Genomic DNA, 15,705 nt, shown 5'->3' with positions numbered 1-15,705 from the left:
AAATGACTTGTGATGTTAAACCTCTTTTCGTGTGCTTGTTGGCCGTTTATATAGCTTCTTTGGAGAAATGTCTATTCAAGTCATTTGCTCATTTAAAAAACGATGTTGTCTTTTTTATGGTTGAGTTGTATGAGTTTTAGAAATATGTCCTGGATATCAAGCCTTTATCAGAAATATTTTCTGATATTTTCTCCCATTTTGTGGGTGGTCTTTTCACTTATTTGATAATGTCCTTTGCTGCACAAACATTTTTAATTTTGATAAAGTCTAATTCATTTTTATTTTGTTGCTCCTGCTTTTGGTATCATGTCTAAGAATCCATAGCCAAATCCAAGATCATGGATGGAGATTTACTCCTATGTTTCCTTCTGCTGTTCCTCACTTTTAACCATTAAATTCTCATCCAGATTTTAGAAGTCATTCACTTTGTCAGTAAAACATCAGAGACATGGGAAGCGCAGCTAAGTAGGTCATGGTGGTCACCCTGAAGGGGCTCAGACAGTAGTGGTGGAAAGAAATCTCAGTGGTGATTATGCTATGATGATGTAGCCATTCATTCCCAAACACCAATGTAAGGATCTTTTCTGGCCCACTAATTTGTGGAAAAATGATTTTAAAAGTCAAATTTTCATGAAACTAAATTTATTCCATTTAAATAACTGTCCCTCATTGTGCGAGTGTCTGCCTTCTATGATATTAGCATGTTCTTATGACCTGAGGCTAAGATAGATGATGCTGGTTTATTTAAATGGCTCTACTTGGAAAATTGAGAGTGATCAACCCTGTGTCACACTTCCTAATTTGGCGAGGAAACTATGAAATTCAAGGGTTTAGAAGCCACTGCAGGTGTTAGAATTCATTTATGCGGGCCTACGAAGCATGCTGGTGATTCCTGCCTGGAGTTTCTTGGGAAGGTTTTGTGGGGATCTTGTCCGGATTCACTTCCTCAAATATCCAATTCATTTCAGCTGTAATTGTCATCTTTGTGCAAAATTTTTAGAAATAGAGAGTGGGGAAAAAGAAGAGGAAATCAAAACTAGAAGGTCTATTTCTTAGCCTGACTTCTTCTGGGCAGCCTCTGACTGATTCCTCTTATAGGTTTTGCCAGATGGTTTTTCTCTTTACTGAAGGTATATATAAAAAAAGAAAATGAGAAGGAAAAAACCCTGCCCAGAAAGGGATTTTTTTTTTTTTTCTTATGAGAAAGAACACTCAGTTGCACTTGGCGCCTGAATGAAGTTGGGCTAATGAGTTCACCATTGTAAAACAGTGAAATTCTCCCAAACATACTAATTAAGGTATTTTTTATCTTTTCTATTGGTTTTCGCTTTGAAGGTACTATGAAAATGGCACGCTGAAAAACTGAGGGGCCAAGTTTGGAAGAAATGACATAGTCTCTACTTGGCAATTGGCCTTGCACTTGAATGACCTGGTGTGGAGACTGGTCTCCAAATTTTCTGATGGCCACATGCCTGGGCTGCAGTATGTAGTCATGCAGTTTAATGGCTCGCTATGGATCTGTGCAGTGCACAACCTATGTAGTCGTAAACAGTGGCCTGATGTATTCTAACAAAAATATAAATGAGCATAGACACCTAAGAGATGTGTGCTGGTTTATAAATTATATACAGGTTCTATTGTCAATCCACCTAGATTATATATTGATGAAACTTGATTTCTTTTTTTAAAGATAAAAATAAAAATGAATAGCAGTTATAACAAACTTCATCTATGCTCCCATGCGTGGTTTTAAATATTCCTTGGGGTAGGTCTCCCTACTTTGGAGACATTGGCCTGGGAAGAATTCACATGGGTCTTCTTTCTCATTCGGGCAGGGCAATGCATTTATAGGGCAAGGTTGCCTCTTAGCAGTAGAGTACTTAAGAGTCTTACCACTCCCTGGGCCGGGTGCGGTGGCTCACGCCTGGAATCCCAGCACTTTGGGAGGCGGAGGCTGGTGGATCACGAGGTGAGGAACTCGAGACCATCCTGGCTAACACGGTGAAACCCGGTCTCTACTAAAAATACAAAAAATTAGCCTGGCGTAGTGGTGGGCGCCTGTAGTCCCAGCTACTCGGGAGGCTGCGGCAGGAGAATAGCTTGAACCCGGGAGGCAGAGCTTACAGTGAGCCGAGATCGCGCCACTGCACTCCAGCCTGGGCGACAGAGCAAGACTCCGTCTCAAAACAAACAAACAAACAAACAAACAAACAAACAAACAGTCTTACCACTCCCTGCCAGGACCTAGCCTCACCTGCTGGTTTTCCATTTCAGAGTACACAGTCATTAATGAAGCCTGCCCTGGAGCAGAGTGGAATATCATGTGTCGGGAGTGCTGTGAATATGATCAGATTGAGTGCGTCTGCCCTGGAAAGAAGGAAGTCGTGGGTTATACCATCCCTTGCTGCAGGAATGAGGAGAATGAGTGTGACTCCTGCCTGATCCACCCAGGTGAGTGTGGAATGGGAGACTTCAGGTTGCCTTCATGTTGTTGGAGGTAATGAACAGGAACAGGCTGAACGCCTGAATTCTAGCAGGCAGCCATCAGGAGGCTGTGGTGCCATGATTATGAAAAGTGACACAATTCAGCCCATTCTAACTAAAGGCACAGGAATAAAAGGAGTCAGTACTCTTTTCAGTGTTAAACTTGTGAAACTTTGAATTCATTGACTCATTCATTTAACAAGCTGACTGAGCAGCTTTATGTACCATGTGGGGTACTGGGAATACAATGATAAAACAAAAGACACACTTCCGGCATTCCCAGAGCTTATAGCCTGGGGGGATATGGAGAACAGGCAGCTACCATACAGTGTAGTAAGTGCTATGATAGAGAAACATGGGGTACTATGGCAACATGGATGGGAATGGGGGCAGGTGGGAGGAAAGTCAGTGAAGACTTACTAGAGAAGGTGGTGAGCGTGCTGATGGGAGAAGCAGACTAAACAAGGTGAGGGGGATGGGGAGGAGAAGTCAAGCCACAGAGGATAACATGTGCGAAGGTCCTGTGGCAAGAGGAAGCATGGGTTTTGGGAGATGCAACTAGCACAGTCCGGCAGGAGAAATGTGTATGTGATGAGAGACCTGGATAGATGGAGAGAGGGAGGGAGAAGGAGAGGGAGAGTGAGAGGGAATTAATGAATGAGAAAAGATTAAGAGAGAGCAATCTGAAGGGAGGAACAAGAGCCAGATCCTGAAGTGCTTTGCAAACTGTGCTTCAAAGTTTAGGCTATATACTGAAGATATTTTGATAACATTGGAAATCTTTTAGTAAAGAAGGGAAAGCAGATTTTTCTCTTTAGCTGTAGTATGGGGAAAGGATTGGAGGACACGCATGACTAGAGGCAGGAGAGAAATAATGGGGACCTTAATAAAGGTAGAAGCTCTATGGATGGTGAGAGGTAGAGGGATTTGGGATCTGAGAATGGAATTGACCACATGTTGGGATCTATCGGGTGGGATAGGAGAGGGAAAGGAAGAACGGAGTCAAGTCTGATGCTCTGGCTTCTTTGGGTGGGGACACAGATCCAAATCATATCACCCAGTTTGACAAATGAGGACACTGAGTCACTGAAAGCTTAAACAATTTGCCCAAGGACACACAGCTGCACAATGGCAGAGCCAGAACTTAGTTCTCTATTTTGTTAAGTAGGATTGAACCATTTGTACTTTTTCTCACGACCCCCCACTCTCTCAAGAGGCCATGTTTTTAAACTGGTCCTTGTTGGGGAATCACACAGACCCCTCTGGTGTGGCCTGCTGGTTGTGGGGAGCCCGACACATTCCACGGTGAGCCTATTGTTAGACAGGAGAGTTGTTTCCAATGGCATGCTTTCATTACGGAAGTATATGGCAGGAAGATATTTACTGTCTATTATGAAATTCAAAAGTAAGTTACAAAAACAATGTACCATAAGTAATATAAGTCTAATTTAAAACATGTATGTGTATATAGGCAGAGAAAGACTGTTAGCAATAGCCTGGGTGATGGGGTTTTAGATATTTTTTATTTAATTCTTTTTACTGGTCTAAATTTTCTAAAAATTCCACAATAAACACGTAACATTTATACAAAAGACTCTATATTGATAGATTCTTCTGTTTCCTGCAGGCAATTTCATGTTACTTTAAAACAGCAGCCACTACCTGGGATAGTCGTTGAGACCACCCTTCTAAACTCCCCAGTCTGAATTCTGGTGCCTCTAGCAGTTTCCTTGAGATGAGAGGTTCTTCCTCTGGGCTCTGACACCTTTCTAGGCCCAGATGCTCTTAGCTGAGACAGGGCCCTGAGAAGGTGCAGTTGTGCTCCCATGCAGCTGATCAGAACTCGCAGGTGCTTTGGCCTAACACTCCTCTTCTTGGGAATGTTTCAGGTTGTACCATCTTTGAAAACTGCAAGAGCTGCCGAAATGGCTCATGGGGGGGTACCTTGGATGACTTCTATGTGAAGGGGTTCTACTGTGCAGAGTGCCGAGCAGGCTGGTACGGAGGAGACTGCATGCGTAAGTAGACCTTGACCTAGCTCCATCTCTAGTGCACACTGTCTTAAAGTCTCAGCTTACAATGGACCAAAATTTATCTCCTTGGAATCTGAGTTTTGGAAAGCCTGCAGCCAGAGGGCTTTCTAGGTAAAACTATAAAAACAAAGATGGATTTCCATCTGCAAGGCGTGGATTGTGAACATTTGTTTGAATTCTTGGCCACAGGAGGTTTATGTCTACTCTTCAATCTCCTCTTCCTAAGTGAGGCCAAGGCTTTCTGCTCTATGCATTCCAGAAGCAATTGCATGGTAGCCTTGGTCAGCAAACAGTGAATAAGTCTTCAGAAATGTTGTCTGTAGTGCACTGTACATATGAATTTCTGTTGGTAAATTTCTTGAATCCTGAATTAAATTCCTGCAACCCACAGCAAATTGCTAGCATGCCTTTTGTCCGAGGAAAGAGATTCTTTCTGGGATCTGCTTGATCTGAAAGAATTACTTAGTTTTTATTAGAGTTCTGTGAGTTTCAACAGTTCTTTGAAAATGGAGAGGAAATCTAATCTCTTGTTCTGTCCAAGATTCCCCCCGACAGTGCCCTGAATGATGAATGTCCCTCTGAGAGTCTGTATCTCAAGCAAGGTACAAATTGCTTTTATTTCACTAACTTATTCCATATGCTTCCAACTTGAATCAGAAGCAGTTAGAATGGTCTTGCAGTCTAATTTTATTCCTATGAATGATATTTCCAGTTTACAGAGAGGGAGGATGGAGTGTGGTTGGTATCTTTGACTGATAAAATCTGTACTGAAATACCATCAGTTTCAAGACTCTGTGGCTAAGGATGAGTATATGGTCTGCAGCTGAGAAACTCAACTATACCAGGAGGAGAAGGGGCTTGTTGGCACTTCCAGGTGAACTGGGGAGTTCAGTTATCCATAATACAGATACTTTTTAAGTGTTGGTCTTCGTTGCTGATTTAAAACTTCGATGCCATTTTAGGTGGTTTCTCGTAAATTTAATTCAGTACCTGGCAGATTATGTTCCAGGTAGGTTAGCTGCAAGATTTAACCCTGGTCTTCTTTGGCAGCTGATTTATGGAGACTGTATTGCATAATGAGCAGAATACAAGCTCTAGAATGAAACAGACCTAGGTTTAAATAATGATTTTGTCTGTCACTGCCAGTATGACCTTGGACAAGTCATCTAACCTTGCTAATATCAGTGTCCTTTTATAAAAAAGGAGAATAATGCTACCAACTTCATAAGGTTGATTTGAGGATTAAATGAGATAATGTGTGTGAAGCACTTAGTGCTCTGACAATAGTAAAAGCTCAATTAATGCAATAAATATGTCACTGTTATCCTATATGCCCCTTAATTACTGAATTGTTAGGTGATTCAGAAATAAAACTACTCTTCTTCCTTTCATTTATTTTCCTTTCTTCCGAGATGGGGGTCCTACTATGTTGCCCAGGCTGGCCTCAAATTCCTGTGCTCAAGCAATCCTCCTGATTCAACCTCTCAAGTGACGGGGACTGCAGGCACATGCCACCATGCCTGACAAAACTACTTTCAATAATAGTTTGAGATAGTTGTAATTAGAGCTGTAGTGCACAGCTTTAGATTTCACATTGACCTTTGGATTATGTAAGATCACTTTGGGTTTTTCCCTGCTTTGGGTCATATGGAAGAGTGCTCTTTCTCTGTGCACATGAGAGGGAAAGGGGGATTTGATGGGGTTGGAGTGGTAGGCAGGAGTGTGATCACGCCTTTGATATGGTTTGGCTGTGTCCCCACCCAAATCTCAGCTTGAATTGTAATAATCTCCATGTGTCAAGGGTGGGGCAAGGTGGAGATAATTGAATCATAGGGGTAGTTTCCTCCATACTGTTCTCATGGTAGTGAATAAGTCTCAGGAGATCTGATGGTTTTATAAACAGGAGTTCCCCTGCATAAGCTCTCTTGCCTGCTGCCGTGTAAGATGTGCCTTTGCTTCTCCCTTGCCTTCTGCCATGATTGCAAGGCCTTCCCAGCATGTGGAATTGTGAGTCCATTAAACCTCTTCCCTTTACAAATTACCCAGTCTCAGCTATGTCTTTCTTAGCAGTGTGGGAACAGATTAATACAGACTTGTAGGTAGGTAAGCTAGGTAAGGAATTTAGATGCTATTGCAAGTGCAGTGGGGAACCAAGGAAGAGTGGTGAAGTAGAGGATGGACCAAGTGCTCTGAGAACTAGCTAACAGAACAGTTAATGACAGGGAGAGGGAGGTAAAGTTTCAGACAGGAAGTGAAGGTTGAGCTATGCCTTTGCTCTTCAGTTGGCAGAGCAGGAAGATATTTCAGGGAGAGGGATAGTATGGTCAGGGTGTGAAAATGCAAGGTGTGTTCAAGGAAGCATGTGACATGAGGTATGATTAGAGCAAGGTGATGGTCTTGGGGTGGCAAGCCCTGACTATGAAGGGCATAGTGTTCCAGGGCTCAGAGCTTAGACATGGTTCTGAGATGATGGATGGTTTAATCCGGGGAGTACCATTTGACAGATAACTCTTGTAGCATAACTCCGTTGGAGTGGAGGAAGACCATATCCAAAGGTAGCCATTAGGAGTGCGATTGCAGTGCTTCAGGGGATGAAGAAGGGAGACTAGAGTGAGAAGAGCCTAAAGGAAGGAGTGACAGGACTCAAGACTCACTGAAGGTTGGGGTAAGGAATCTCAAGAGTTTGCCTTTCAAATTCTTAGTTTGATTAACTCTCTAGAAGTTGATGCTGTTAAGTGAGTAATAAAAGGGAAGAGGTTTGGTGGGGGAAAGAAGGTGAGTTCCATGTGAGATAAGTTGGAATCTGGATATCTATAAGAGACCCTGCAGACAGTAGGAAATAAGTGCCTGGAGCTCAAGAGAATTTTGGAGACTTGAGATATGCCTATGGCTGTTATAGATGGAAGCATGAGGTGAACAGAGCACCATGGGCAGAGGAAATACCAACAGATGTAAAAGGAAAGGAAGAGAAAACCAGGAAGGAGATGGGAAAAGATAGAGAGATAGGAGGAGAACCAGGAAGGAGTAGGGTTCTGGAAGCTGGGGGCAGTGTTTCGAAGGCAGAAAGGTCACATAGGATGAAGGCAGTAAAGAGGTTTTTGTGTTTGATGGCTAGCATGCGATTGGTGACCTGAGCAATAGCAGTTTCATATAAAATTTGGCAGGGTGCAGTGGCTCATGCCTGAAAGCCCAGCACTTTGGGAGGCCAAGGTAGTGGATTACTTGAGCCCAGAAGTTCGAGACCAGCCTGAGCAACATGGCAAAACCCTGTCTCTACAAACAATACAAAATTAGCTATGCCACTGCCACTCTAGCCTGGGCAGAGTGAGACAGTTTCCAAAAAAAAAAAAAAAAAAAAAAAGGCAAGATTTGAAGTGTGAAAAATGGACAAAAAGAATACAGACAACTTTCTTTTAAATAAGCTTAATCAAGCAAGGAAGGGGAGAATTAAGGTGATAGTTTATATGAGTAAATAAACAGCTGTGGAAAAATACCAATTAAGATGGGAAAGGCCGGGTGCAGTGGCTCATACCTGTAACCCCAGCACTTTGGGAGGATGAGGCAGTCAGGTTACTTGAGGACAAGAGTTCAAGGCCAGACTGATCAACAAAACAAGATTCTGTCTGTACACAATATTAAAAAAATTCAATCAGGCATGGTGGTGCATGCCTGTAGTTCTGGCTACTCAAGAGACTGAGGAGGGAGAATCGCTTCTGCAGCCAAGGATTTTGAAGCTGCAGTGAGCTATGATTGCACCACTGCCTTCCAGCCTAAGCAACAGAGCAAGACCTCATCTCTGTCTCTCTCTCAAAAAAAAAAAAAAGATGGGAAAGGGTTAAACAGGTTTTAAGCTAATGTGAGTAAAGTGTCAGTAGGAGAGATTAAAAATATTACATATTAGAGTAAGACTAACTGAAGAAGTTAAGACCATGTTATCCTGAAGGAGAAGAACTTCCTATGAGATCAAGAACAAAAGTGAGAGTTAAAGGAGAGGGAGCTTCCTTTTCTGCCCTAGGCTGAGACAGGAGGAAAAGAATTATTTATAGGTAGCATATCTTGTTTGTTAGTAATTATATGGTAGGAACTGTGCTGAGCACTTTATGTGCCATGTCTTGTTTTATCTGTACAATCACCCTATGAAAATACATACTCCCATTTTATAGATAATGAAACTGAGGCTCAGAGCTGTGAAGTAACTTGCCTGAGGCCGTACACTTTGGGGTAAAGCCCAGGATGATTCCAGACCCCTTACTCTTTTTCTTAACCACAGTCCTAGTCTGCCTCCTGCTGGTGAGTTCCCCTGTTTTCTCTGGGAAGTAGGGAGTGAAATCTCTGCTGAGAATGAGTAGAAGTGAGGTTGGGGCTTGAAAGTACCAAAGGTTTGGGGCAGCCACTTGAGGAACAAGAAAAGGCACCAGCTGGTGTTAAGCTTAAAGCATATCCAAGCGAGACGGAGGACCCAGTCGAAGCCAGAGTTCCTAGGGAGGTGATGCAGTCAGTTAGGACGTTGGCTGATGCTCTCTGGAAGTGCAGCAGCAGAAGGGAGTAAAACCCATTGTTTTGTTGATCCAAGAATAAGCTGAGACATGACTGACCAAGGATCCCAGCTGGGAAGGACATGAAAGCAGAAGAGCCTGGTAGAGGGGCAATAGGGACAGGAGGTCTTAAGTGGAAAAGCAGGCTTGGTGGTAATGAAGTAATGGAACACATAGGTGGAATGGGTATTATGGTCAGAGAGTAGAGTTTCTAAGTTGAAGCTTTCAGGGATGGTGGTGATAAAGTGTTCAGTTTTTTTTTTTTTTTTTTTTTTCTGGGTAACTAACAATCTCAAAGGACAAATGTTTGTTCTTTCTCATGGGTCTGTGAGTTGGCAGGCATTCCACTGATTTCAACTGGGCTGACCTGGGCTGGTTGTGCTCCAGGCTGCAGGGCTTAGGCAGAAGGGACAGCAACCATCAGGGGATGCTCTTCTCAGGGTGGGTCGCAGAAGCACAAGAGGTCAAGCCAAACACACAGGTGCACATAAGGCCTCTGCGCACATCACACTCACCCATATTCCACTGGCCAAAAGAAGTCACATGGCTAAGTTCCCAATGAGTGAAGTAGGGAAGTATATGCCATCCCAAAGGAAGAGGGGTGGATAAATATTTCTAAACAATACTTCAGTCACTCCATGTGAGTAAGGGGGTTTGTTCAGGGTGCAGGGGACAGAAAGGAAAGAATATTTGCATGCAAGAAGTCAATACAGCAAATGGTAACAAAACAAGGATAGCAGTCACCCAAACGTTATGAAACAGAAAATATTAATATTCAGAAATCCTGAGCATGTGTCTTTTTAAATAGCACCTACTGGTCAAATCTTGGGTTGCACCTTGGTGTAAGACGCTGTTTATGGAGCCTCATTGATTGGGCTGGTGATTGTGTCCATTTGAGGGTCCAGGCTTTCTCAAGGACAGCAGAACTGGCTCAGAGCAACCAGTCTATCACCTAGGCAGGCAGAACAGAGAGCTCACACCTTCATGCATTAATCTACCCATCCAGTCAAAAGATATTTCTTGAATGGATGCTTCTAGGTGCTGGATGTACAATGATAAGCCAGACGGGCATGGTCTCTGACATCTTAGAGCTTGCGCTTTAGAGAGGAGATTTTTTTTTAAAGTTAAAAAAATAGAGTGTGGTCAATGCTATGAAATTAAAAAAACAAACTAATGGTCAGATTCTATCCGATCTGTGTTGGTTCAGTTTTGCTTGTTCAATTACGTTATGCTTGTTCTGAGAGCCTCATTCCACACAGTGTATGTTACCACTGCCATGAGCACTGATGGAGCATTTCTTATGGAGCACTGGGCTGGTCACCAGGGAACACAATGATTCTGCAATGAGTTTACAATCCATCTGTGAAAACAGTGCTTGACCATAAGAAGACATCAATATGATGTTATTAGGTTCTTATCACCCTCACCTCATACTGGCACTAAATAAATGTGTAGGGAATTCATAGGAAGAAGTAATTCATTTCACTCTTTGTTGAATGCCTGCCTGGTGCTGAGCACTATGCTGCCTGCCTACGTTAAGGGTCGCCTACATATGGCTGGGACACCGCGCCGGAGCCCCATGGCAGTGCAAGCATTTTCCCACTAGATGGCGCCCAAGCGATCCTTTCAGACAACGTTATCCTGAAGGCGCTTCCTTCTGAGTGTCTCTGAAGAGCCTGGGCATTTTTTTTTCCTGAGTACCATACAGAGCCTTAGAAGGAGGGAGGAGTGGCGGGCAAGTGCCAGAAGGATCAGAGCTGTTTTATATGTGGGTTAGAGAGCATCTGGCACTGAACAGATGCAGTAGCACCTTTATTTGCTCACTGTCCTTGACAATGTTTATATTACTAACCTAACTAATGACAACCTTAAAATTCATTATGGAATTGATTCATGCATAACCACTGGCAGGTTGTATTATCCAGGAGGATGGGCAAACGGCCTGAGGCTATTGAGCCCAGGAGAGAACTTATTCACATCTTTCTGCCCAGGAAAGATTGGTTTAGTAATCTCAGAATATCCAGACTAAGAGCTACTGGCACTTTATCGCCATTAAAAAAAGAGCTGTTCTTTCTACCTTTCTCCACTCTTTAATGTAAAACCTTCAATTCTACAGAGAGTTGAAAGAATAGTATACATCCATATGCTCCTTTCCAGGATTTGCCACTTTTTATCATTCTGCAACATCTGGCTCTCTCTCTCTTTTTCTGCACTATAAGACTCATGAATTTTAATTTTTTTCTGTTTCATAGTGTTATCATAATTTTTCTTTTGATGCTTAGATTGTTTCAGATTTGGCCCGTTAAGCAGGCTGCACCTCATTTCTCCTTGAGCACTTACTTGCATTCTACCCCTGACCCTCAAATGTTTTAAGTTCACCTTGATTTTCTATGCCCAGGTCTTGAAACAAGCTATTTCTCCCTGCATCCTGGTTTCTTATAGTGGGAAATTGTATTTAGGAACTGCGATTTGGGTGCTGGCTATTAGAGGTGCTGATATCCAAAGTCGAAACCAAGGCTTCCTCTTAGGGTTTCTTAAACTCAAAAGTTGCGTTCTGAAGTGGAACCACTCTGCTGACTTCCACTGCTGACCACTGGACTGGTGTTGGTTTAGCTTGGCCCTAGGCTGAGTTCCTTGGCCATCAAAAAAGATGAGCAGCAGGAGGGCCCAAGAGCGACCCAGAATGCCACACTTCTAGCTGGCATGGCAGTGATCCCAGCCTTTCAGTCCCTGAAGGATACTGGGCATCTAAGGAGGTTAGGAAAGCAACCCAGATGAGAGGATTTATGGGGAGAGATTATAGGTCCTTAATACATTTATCTTCTTAGTCATATTTTGGACAGAGGCAGAGAAACAGAGGAACTGGCCATAAGCCATGCCCAAAAATGTTTGTAGGGCGAGTTATCAGAGAGGAAGAGGATTTGTGCAGGCCGATTCCTGAGCCATAAGCAGGAATGATTAAGAGCAAACTTAAGGGGAGTGGGGAGAAGGCTTACAAAGCTGTGTGTTACTGACTTTCGGGGCTGCCCTCCAGGGGAGCTGTGGAATCGCCTAGGGTGGAGTTACTGAAAGCTGCCTCATCTCGCTCCAGCCTTTTGTGTCCTGATGCTCCCAGAAAAAGAACAATGCCCAGGTCGATTCAAACTGGGGATGGTATTAGGTGGCAGTTAGCAGCCTGGGCTTGGATTTGAATCTCTGTTTCTTTCCTGGCTTTGGGCAAGGTTACCCAATCTTTGTGAATCTCAGTTTCCTCATTTACAAAATTGGGATCCTCATAGTGGCCTTGAGAGTTTTTGTGGAGATTAAGTGAAGAACTGTCTATAAATCCCTTAATATGGAGTCTGGTATATAGTAAGTGCTCAATAAATGGTGGATGCTATTCTTGTAATCCAGAGCCATGAAATGAGCTCTATTTGTTAGTTGTTGTTTTGGGTGGCAGGGGAAGAAATCAATATAGGGCCAGAGAAGAAAGATAATAAAAGAGAAGCCTTTAAGGTTAGAGAATACACACTGGGCACAAGGAGGTAGTCTTCACCAGACAAAGTATTGTATGGCAAATAGTATTTTATATTTTATGTGCTGAAGCTCTTTGACCACAGAGAATTCATGTTTAAATCTTTGCAGAGGATTTTATGTTGTTAAAGAACTCATCAATCATAGTTCAGCTTCTGGTGAAGGTATAGAAGGATGTGAAAGACCTTCCCTCCTGCTCAAACAGTAAGAAATCACTAGATTAAACCAAAGAAAATAACAGTTTTCATTAAAACCATAATATGAAATCTAAAAGAATTTAAACTCCAGAGGGGTGAATTCTTCCAGGATGAGCAAGAGATTCGGGATGCTTCATACTTGAAGGCAGCTGCTGCGGTTGGGGGCAGGGCAAGTGCAGGAAGGGGCCTACCAGAGAAGGAGGAGGAGAAGACAGGAAAACTTTTGAATCTATGGGCTGACCAGTTGAACTTAAATCTAGAAGAGACTCCAAGGCAAAGACAATCCTCTCCACCAAGTATTTTATTAAATGGAATTTGGCTGTGCAAGCAGAGGCTGGAATGAGGCTACGAAGCAGGAGATCTTGGGATGTTGTCACCTTGCAGCTTTATAAGCTTGTGGTCTCAAAGTCTCACAGTCTCATGGGCTCACAGCTTCCCAGTCTTGTAGTCACAGGAGTGCAGGAAGCTGGGGGAAGGAGGAGATGAAAATCAAAGACAGATTTCCTTAGGTTTATGGGGTTTGAATTTCAAGGCTCTTCTGGTGAGATTATAGCTTCAGTCCTGCCCCAAATCAGCTTAAGCCTTGATTGGGTCAAACTGATTCATCCCTGATCAGTTCTCCCACCAGCCTAATAGAGGAGAGGGCGTTTCCAATCAAAGGAAACAATAGATCTCTTGTTGTGAACAAGCAAGGAAATAAGATCTACATTCAAGAGAACAACCAGTCAAAAGAAATAGAGCATGGGTGATGAAATGGAAATTTTCAAACAAGAAACTTTTACATAACTTTAAAATAAATGCACTAAAAGATTGACAGGAAAAGATTACTATAATGGATGAAGACATGAAAAATTCACCAAATCAATGAGCAAAGATCACAAACATTCCTATACATCAACAATAGACAAGCAGAGAGCCAAGTCATGAATGAACTCCCATTCACAATTGCTACAAAGAGAACAAAACACCTAGGAATACAGATAACAAGGGACATTAACTACCTCTTCAAGAGAACTACAAACCACTGCTCAAGGAAATGAGAGAGGACACAAACACATGGAAAAACATTCCATCCTCATGGATAGGAAGAATCAATATCGTGAAAATGGCCATACTGCCCAAAGTACTTATAAATTCAGTGTTATTCCCATCAAACTACCATTGACATTCCTCACAGAATTAGAAAAAAATTACTTTAAATGCCATATGGAACCAAAAAAGAACTCATATAGCCAAAACAATCTTAAGCAAAAAGAACAAAGCTGGAGGCATCATACTACCTGACTTCAAACTATATTACAAGGCTACAGTAATCAAAATAGCATGGTACTGGTGCCAAAACAGACATATAGACCAACGGAACAGAACAGAGACCTCAGAAAAAACACCACACATCTACAACCATCTGATCATCAACAAACCTGACAAAAACAAGCAATGAGGAAAGGATTCCCTGTTTAATAAATGGTGCTGGGAAAACTGGCTAGCCATATGCAGAAAACTCAAACTGGACCCCTTCCTTACACCTTATACAAAAATTAACTCAAGGTGGATTAAATACTTAAATATAAAGCCTAAAACTATAAAAACCCTAGAAGAAAACATAGGCAACACCATTCAGGACATAGGCATGGGCAAAGACTTAATGACGAAAATGCCAAAAGCAATTGCATCAAAAGCTAAAATTGACAAATGGGACCTAATTAGACTAAAAAGCTTCTGCACAGCAAAAGAAACTATCATCAGAACAAATAAGCAACCTACAGAATTGGAGAAAATTTTTGTAATCTACCCATCTGACAAAAGTCTAATATCCAGAATCTACAAGGAAGTTAAACAAATTTACAAGAAAAAAACAAACAACCCCATCAAAAAGTGGGCAAAAGATATGAACAGACACTTCCCAAAAGAAGACATTTATGGCCAGGCAAGGTGGCTCATGCCTGTAATACCAGCACTTTGGGAGGCCGAGGCGATGGATCACTTGAGATCAGGAGTTTGTCACCAGCCTGGCCAACATGGTGAAACCCTGTCTCTACTAAAAACACAGAAATTAGCTGGGTGTGGTGGCATGCTTCTGTACTCCCAGCTACTTGGGAGGCTGAGGCAGGAAAATTGTTTGAACCTGGGAGGTGGAGGTTGCAGTGAGCCGAGGTCATGCCACTGCACTCCAGCCTGGGCAACGGAGCAAGAATCTGTCTCAAAACAAACAAACAAACAAACAAAACAAGAAGACATTTATGCAGCCAACAAACATATGAAAAAAAGCTTAACGTCACTGATTATTAGAGAAATGCAAATTAAAAACACAATGAGATACTATCTCATGCCAGTCAGAATGGTGATTATTAAAAAGTCAAGAAATGATAGATGCTGGTGAGGCTGTGGAGAAATAGGATAGCTTTTAAACTGTTGGTGGGAATGTAAATTAGTTCAACCATTGTGAAAGACAGTGTGGTGATTCCTCAAGGATCTGAACCAGAAATACCATTTGACCCAGCAGTTCCATTACTGGGTGTATACCCAAAGGAATATGAATCTTTCTACTATAGAGACATATGCACATGTATGTTTGTTACAGCACTATTTACAATAGCAAAGACATGGAAGCAACCCAAATGCCCATCAATGATAGACTGGATAAAGAAAATGTGGTATATAATATACCATGAAATACTATGTAGCCATAAAAAGGAATGAGATCATGTCCTTTGCAGGGACCTGGATGAAGCTAGAAGCCATCATCCTCAGCAAACTAACACAGGAACAGAAAACCAACCACCACATGTTCTCACTCATAAGTGGGAGCTGAACAATGAGAATACATGGACATAGGGAGGGAAACAACACACACCAGAGCCTGTCAGGGCCTGGGGAGTGAGGGGAGGGAGAATATCGGAACAAATATCTAATGCATATAGGGCTTAAAACCTAGATGATGGG

At 42.4% G+C, this 15,705-nt stretch overlaps 1 protein-coding gene across 2 annotated transcripts in view; it reads left to right on the top strand.

Moving 5' to 3' along the window:
* Positions 1-15,705, top strand: part of PAMR1 (peptidase domain containing associated with muscle regeneration 1) — a 93,888-nt gene that overhangs the window by 29,245 nt on the left and 48,938 nt on the right. For both annotated transcript variants that reach the window (XM_508370.8, XM_001153103.7), the window contains exons 2-3: positions 2,275-2,451; positions 4,374-4,502. In XM_508370.8, the coding sequence (XP_508370.3) occupies positions 2,275-2,451; positions 4,374-4,502 (306 nt within the window). The remainder of the gene's footprint in view (positions 1-2,274; positions 2,452-4,373; positions 4,503-15,705) is intronic.

This window comes from Pan troglodytes, chromosome 9, assembly GCF_028858775.2.
Source record: "Pan troglodytes isolate AG18354 chromosome 9, NHGRI_mPanTro3-v2.0_pri, whole genome shotgun sequence".
NCBI lineage: Eukaryota > Metazoa > Chordata > Mammalia > Primates > Hominidae > Pan > Pan troglodytes.
Note: the sequence above shows the minus strand (reverse complement) of the source record. Positions and strands in the feature narration are given on the sequence as shown.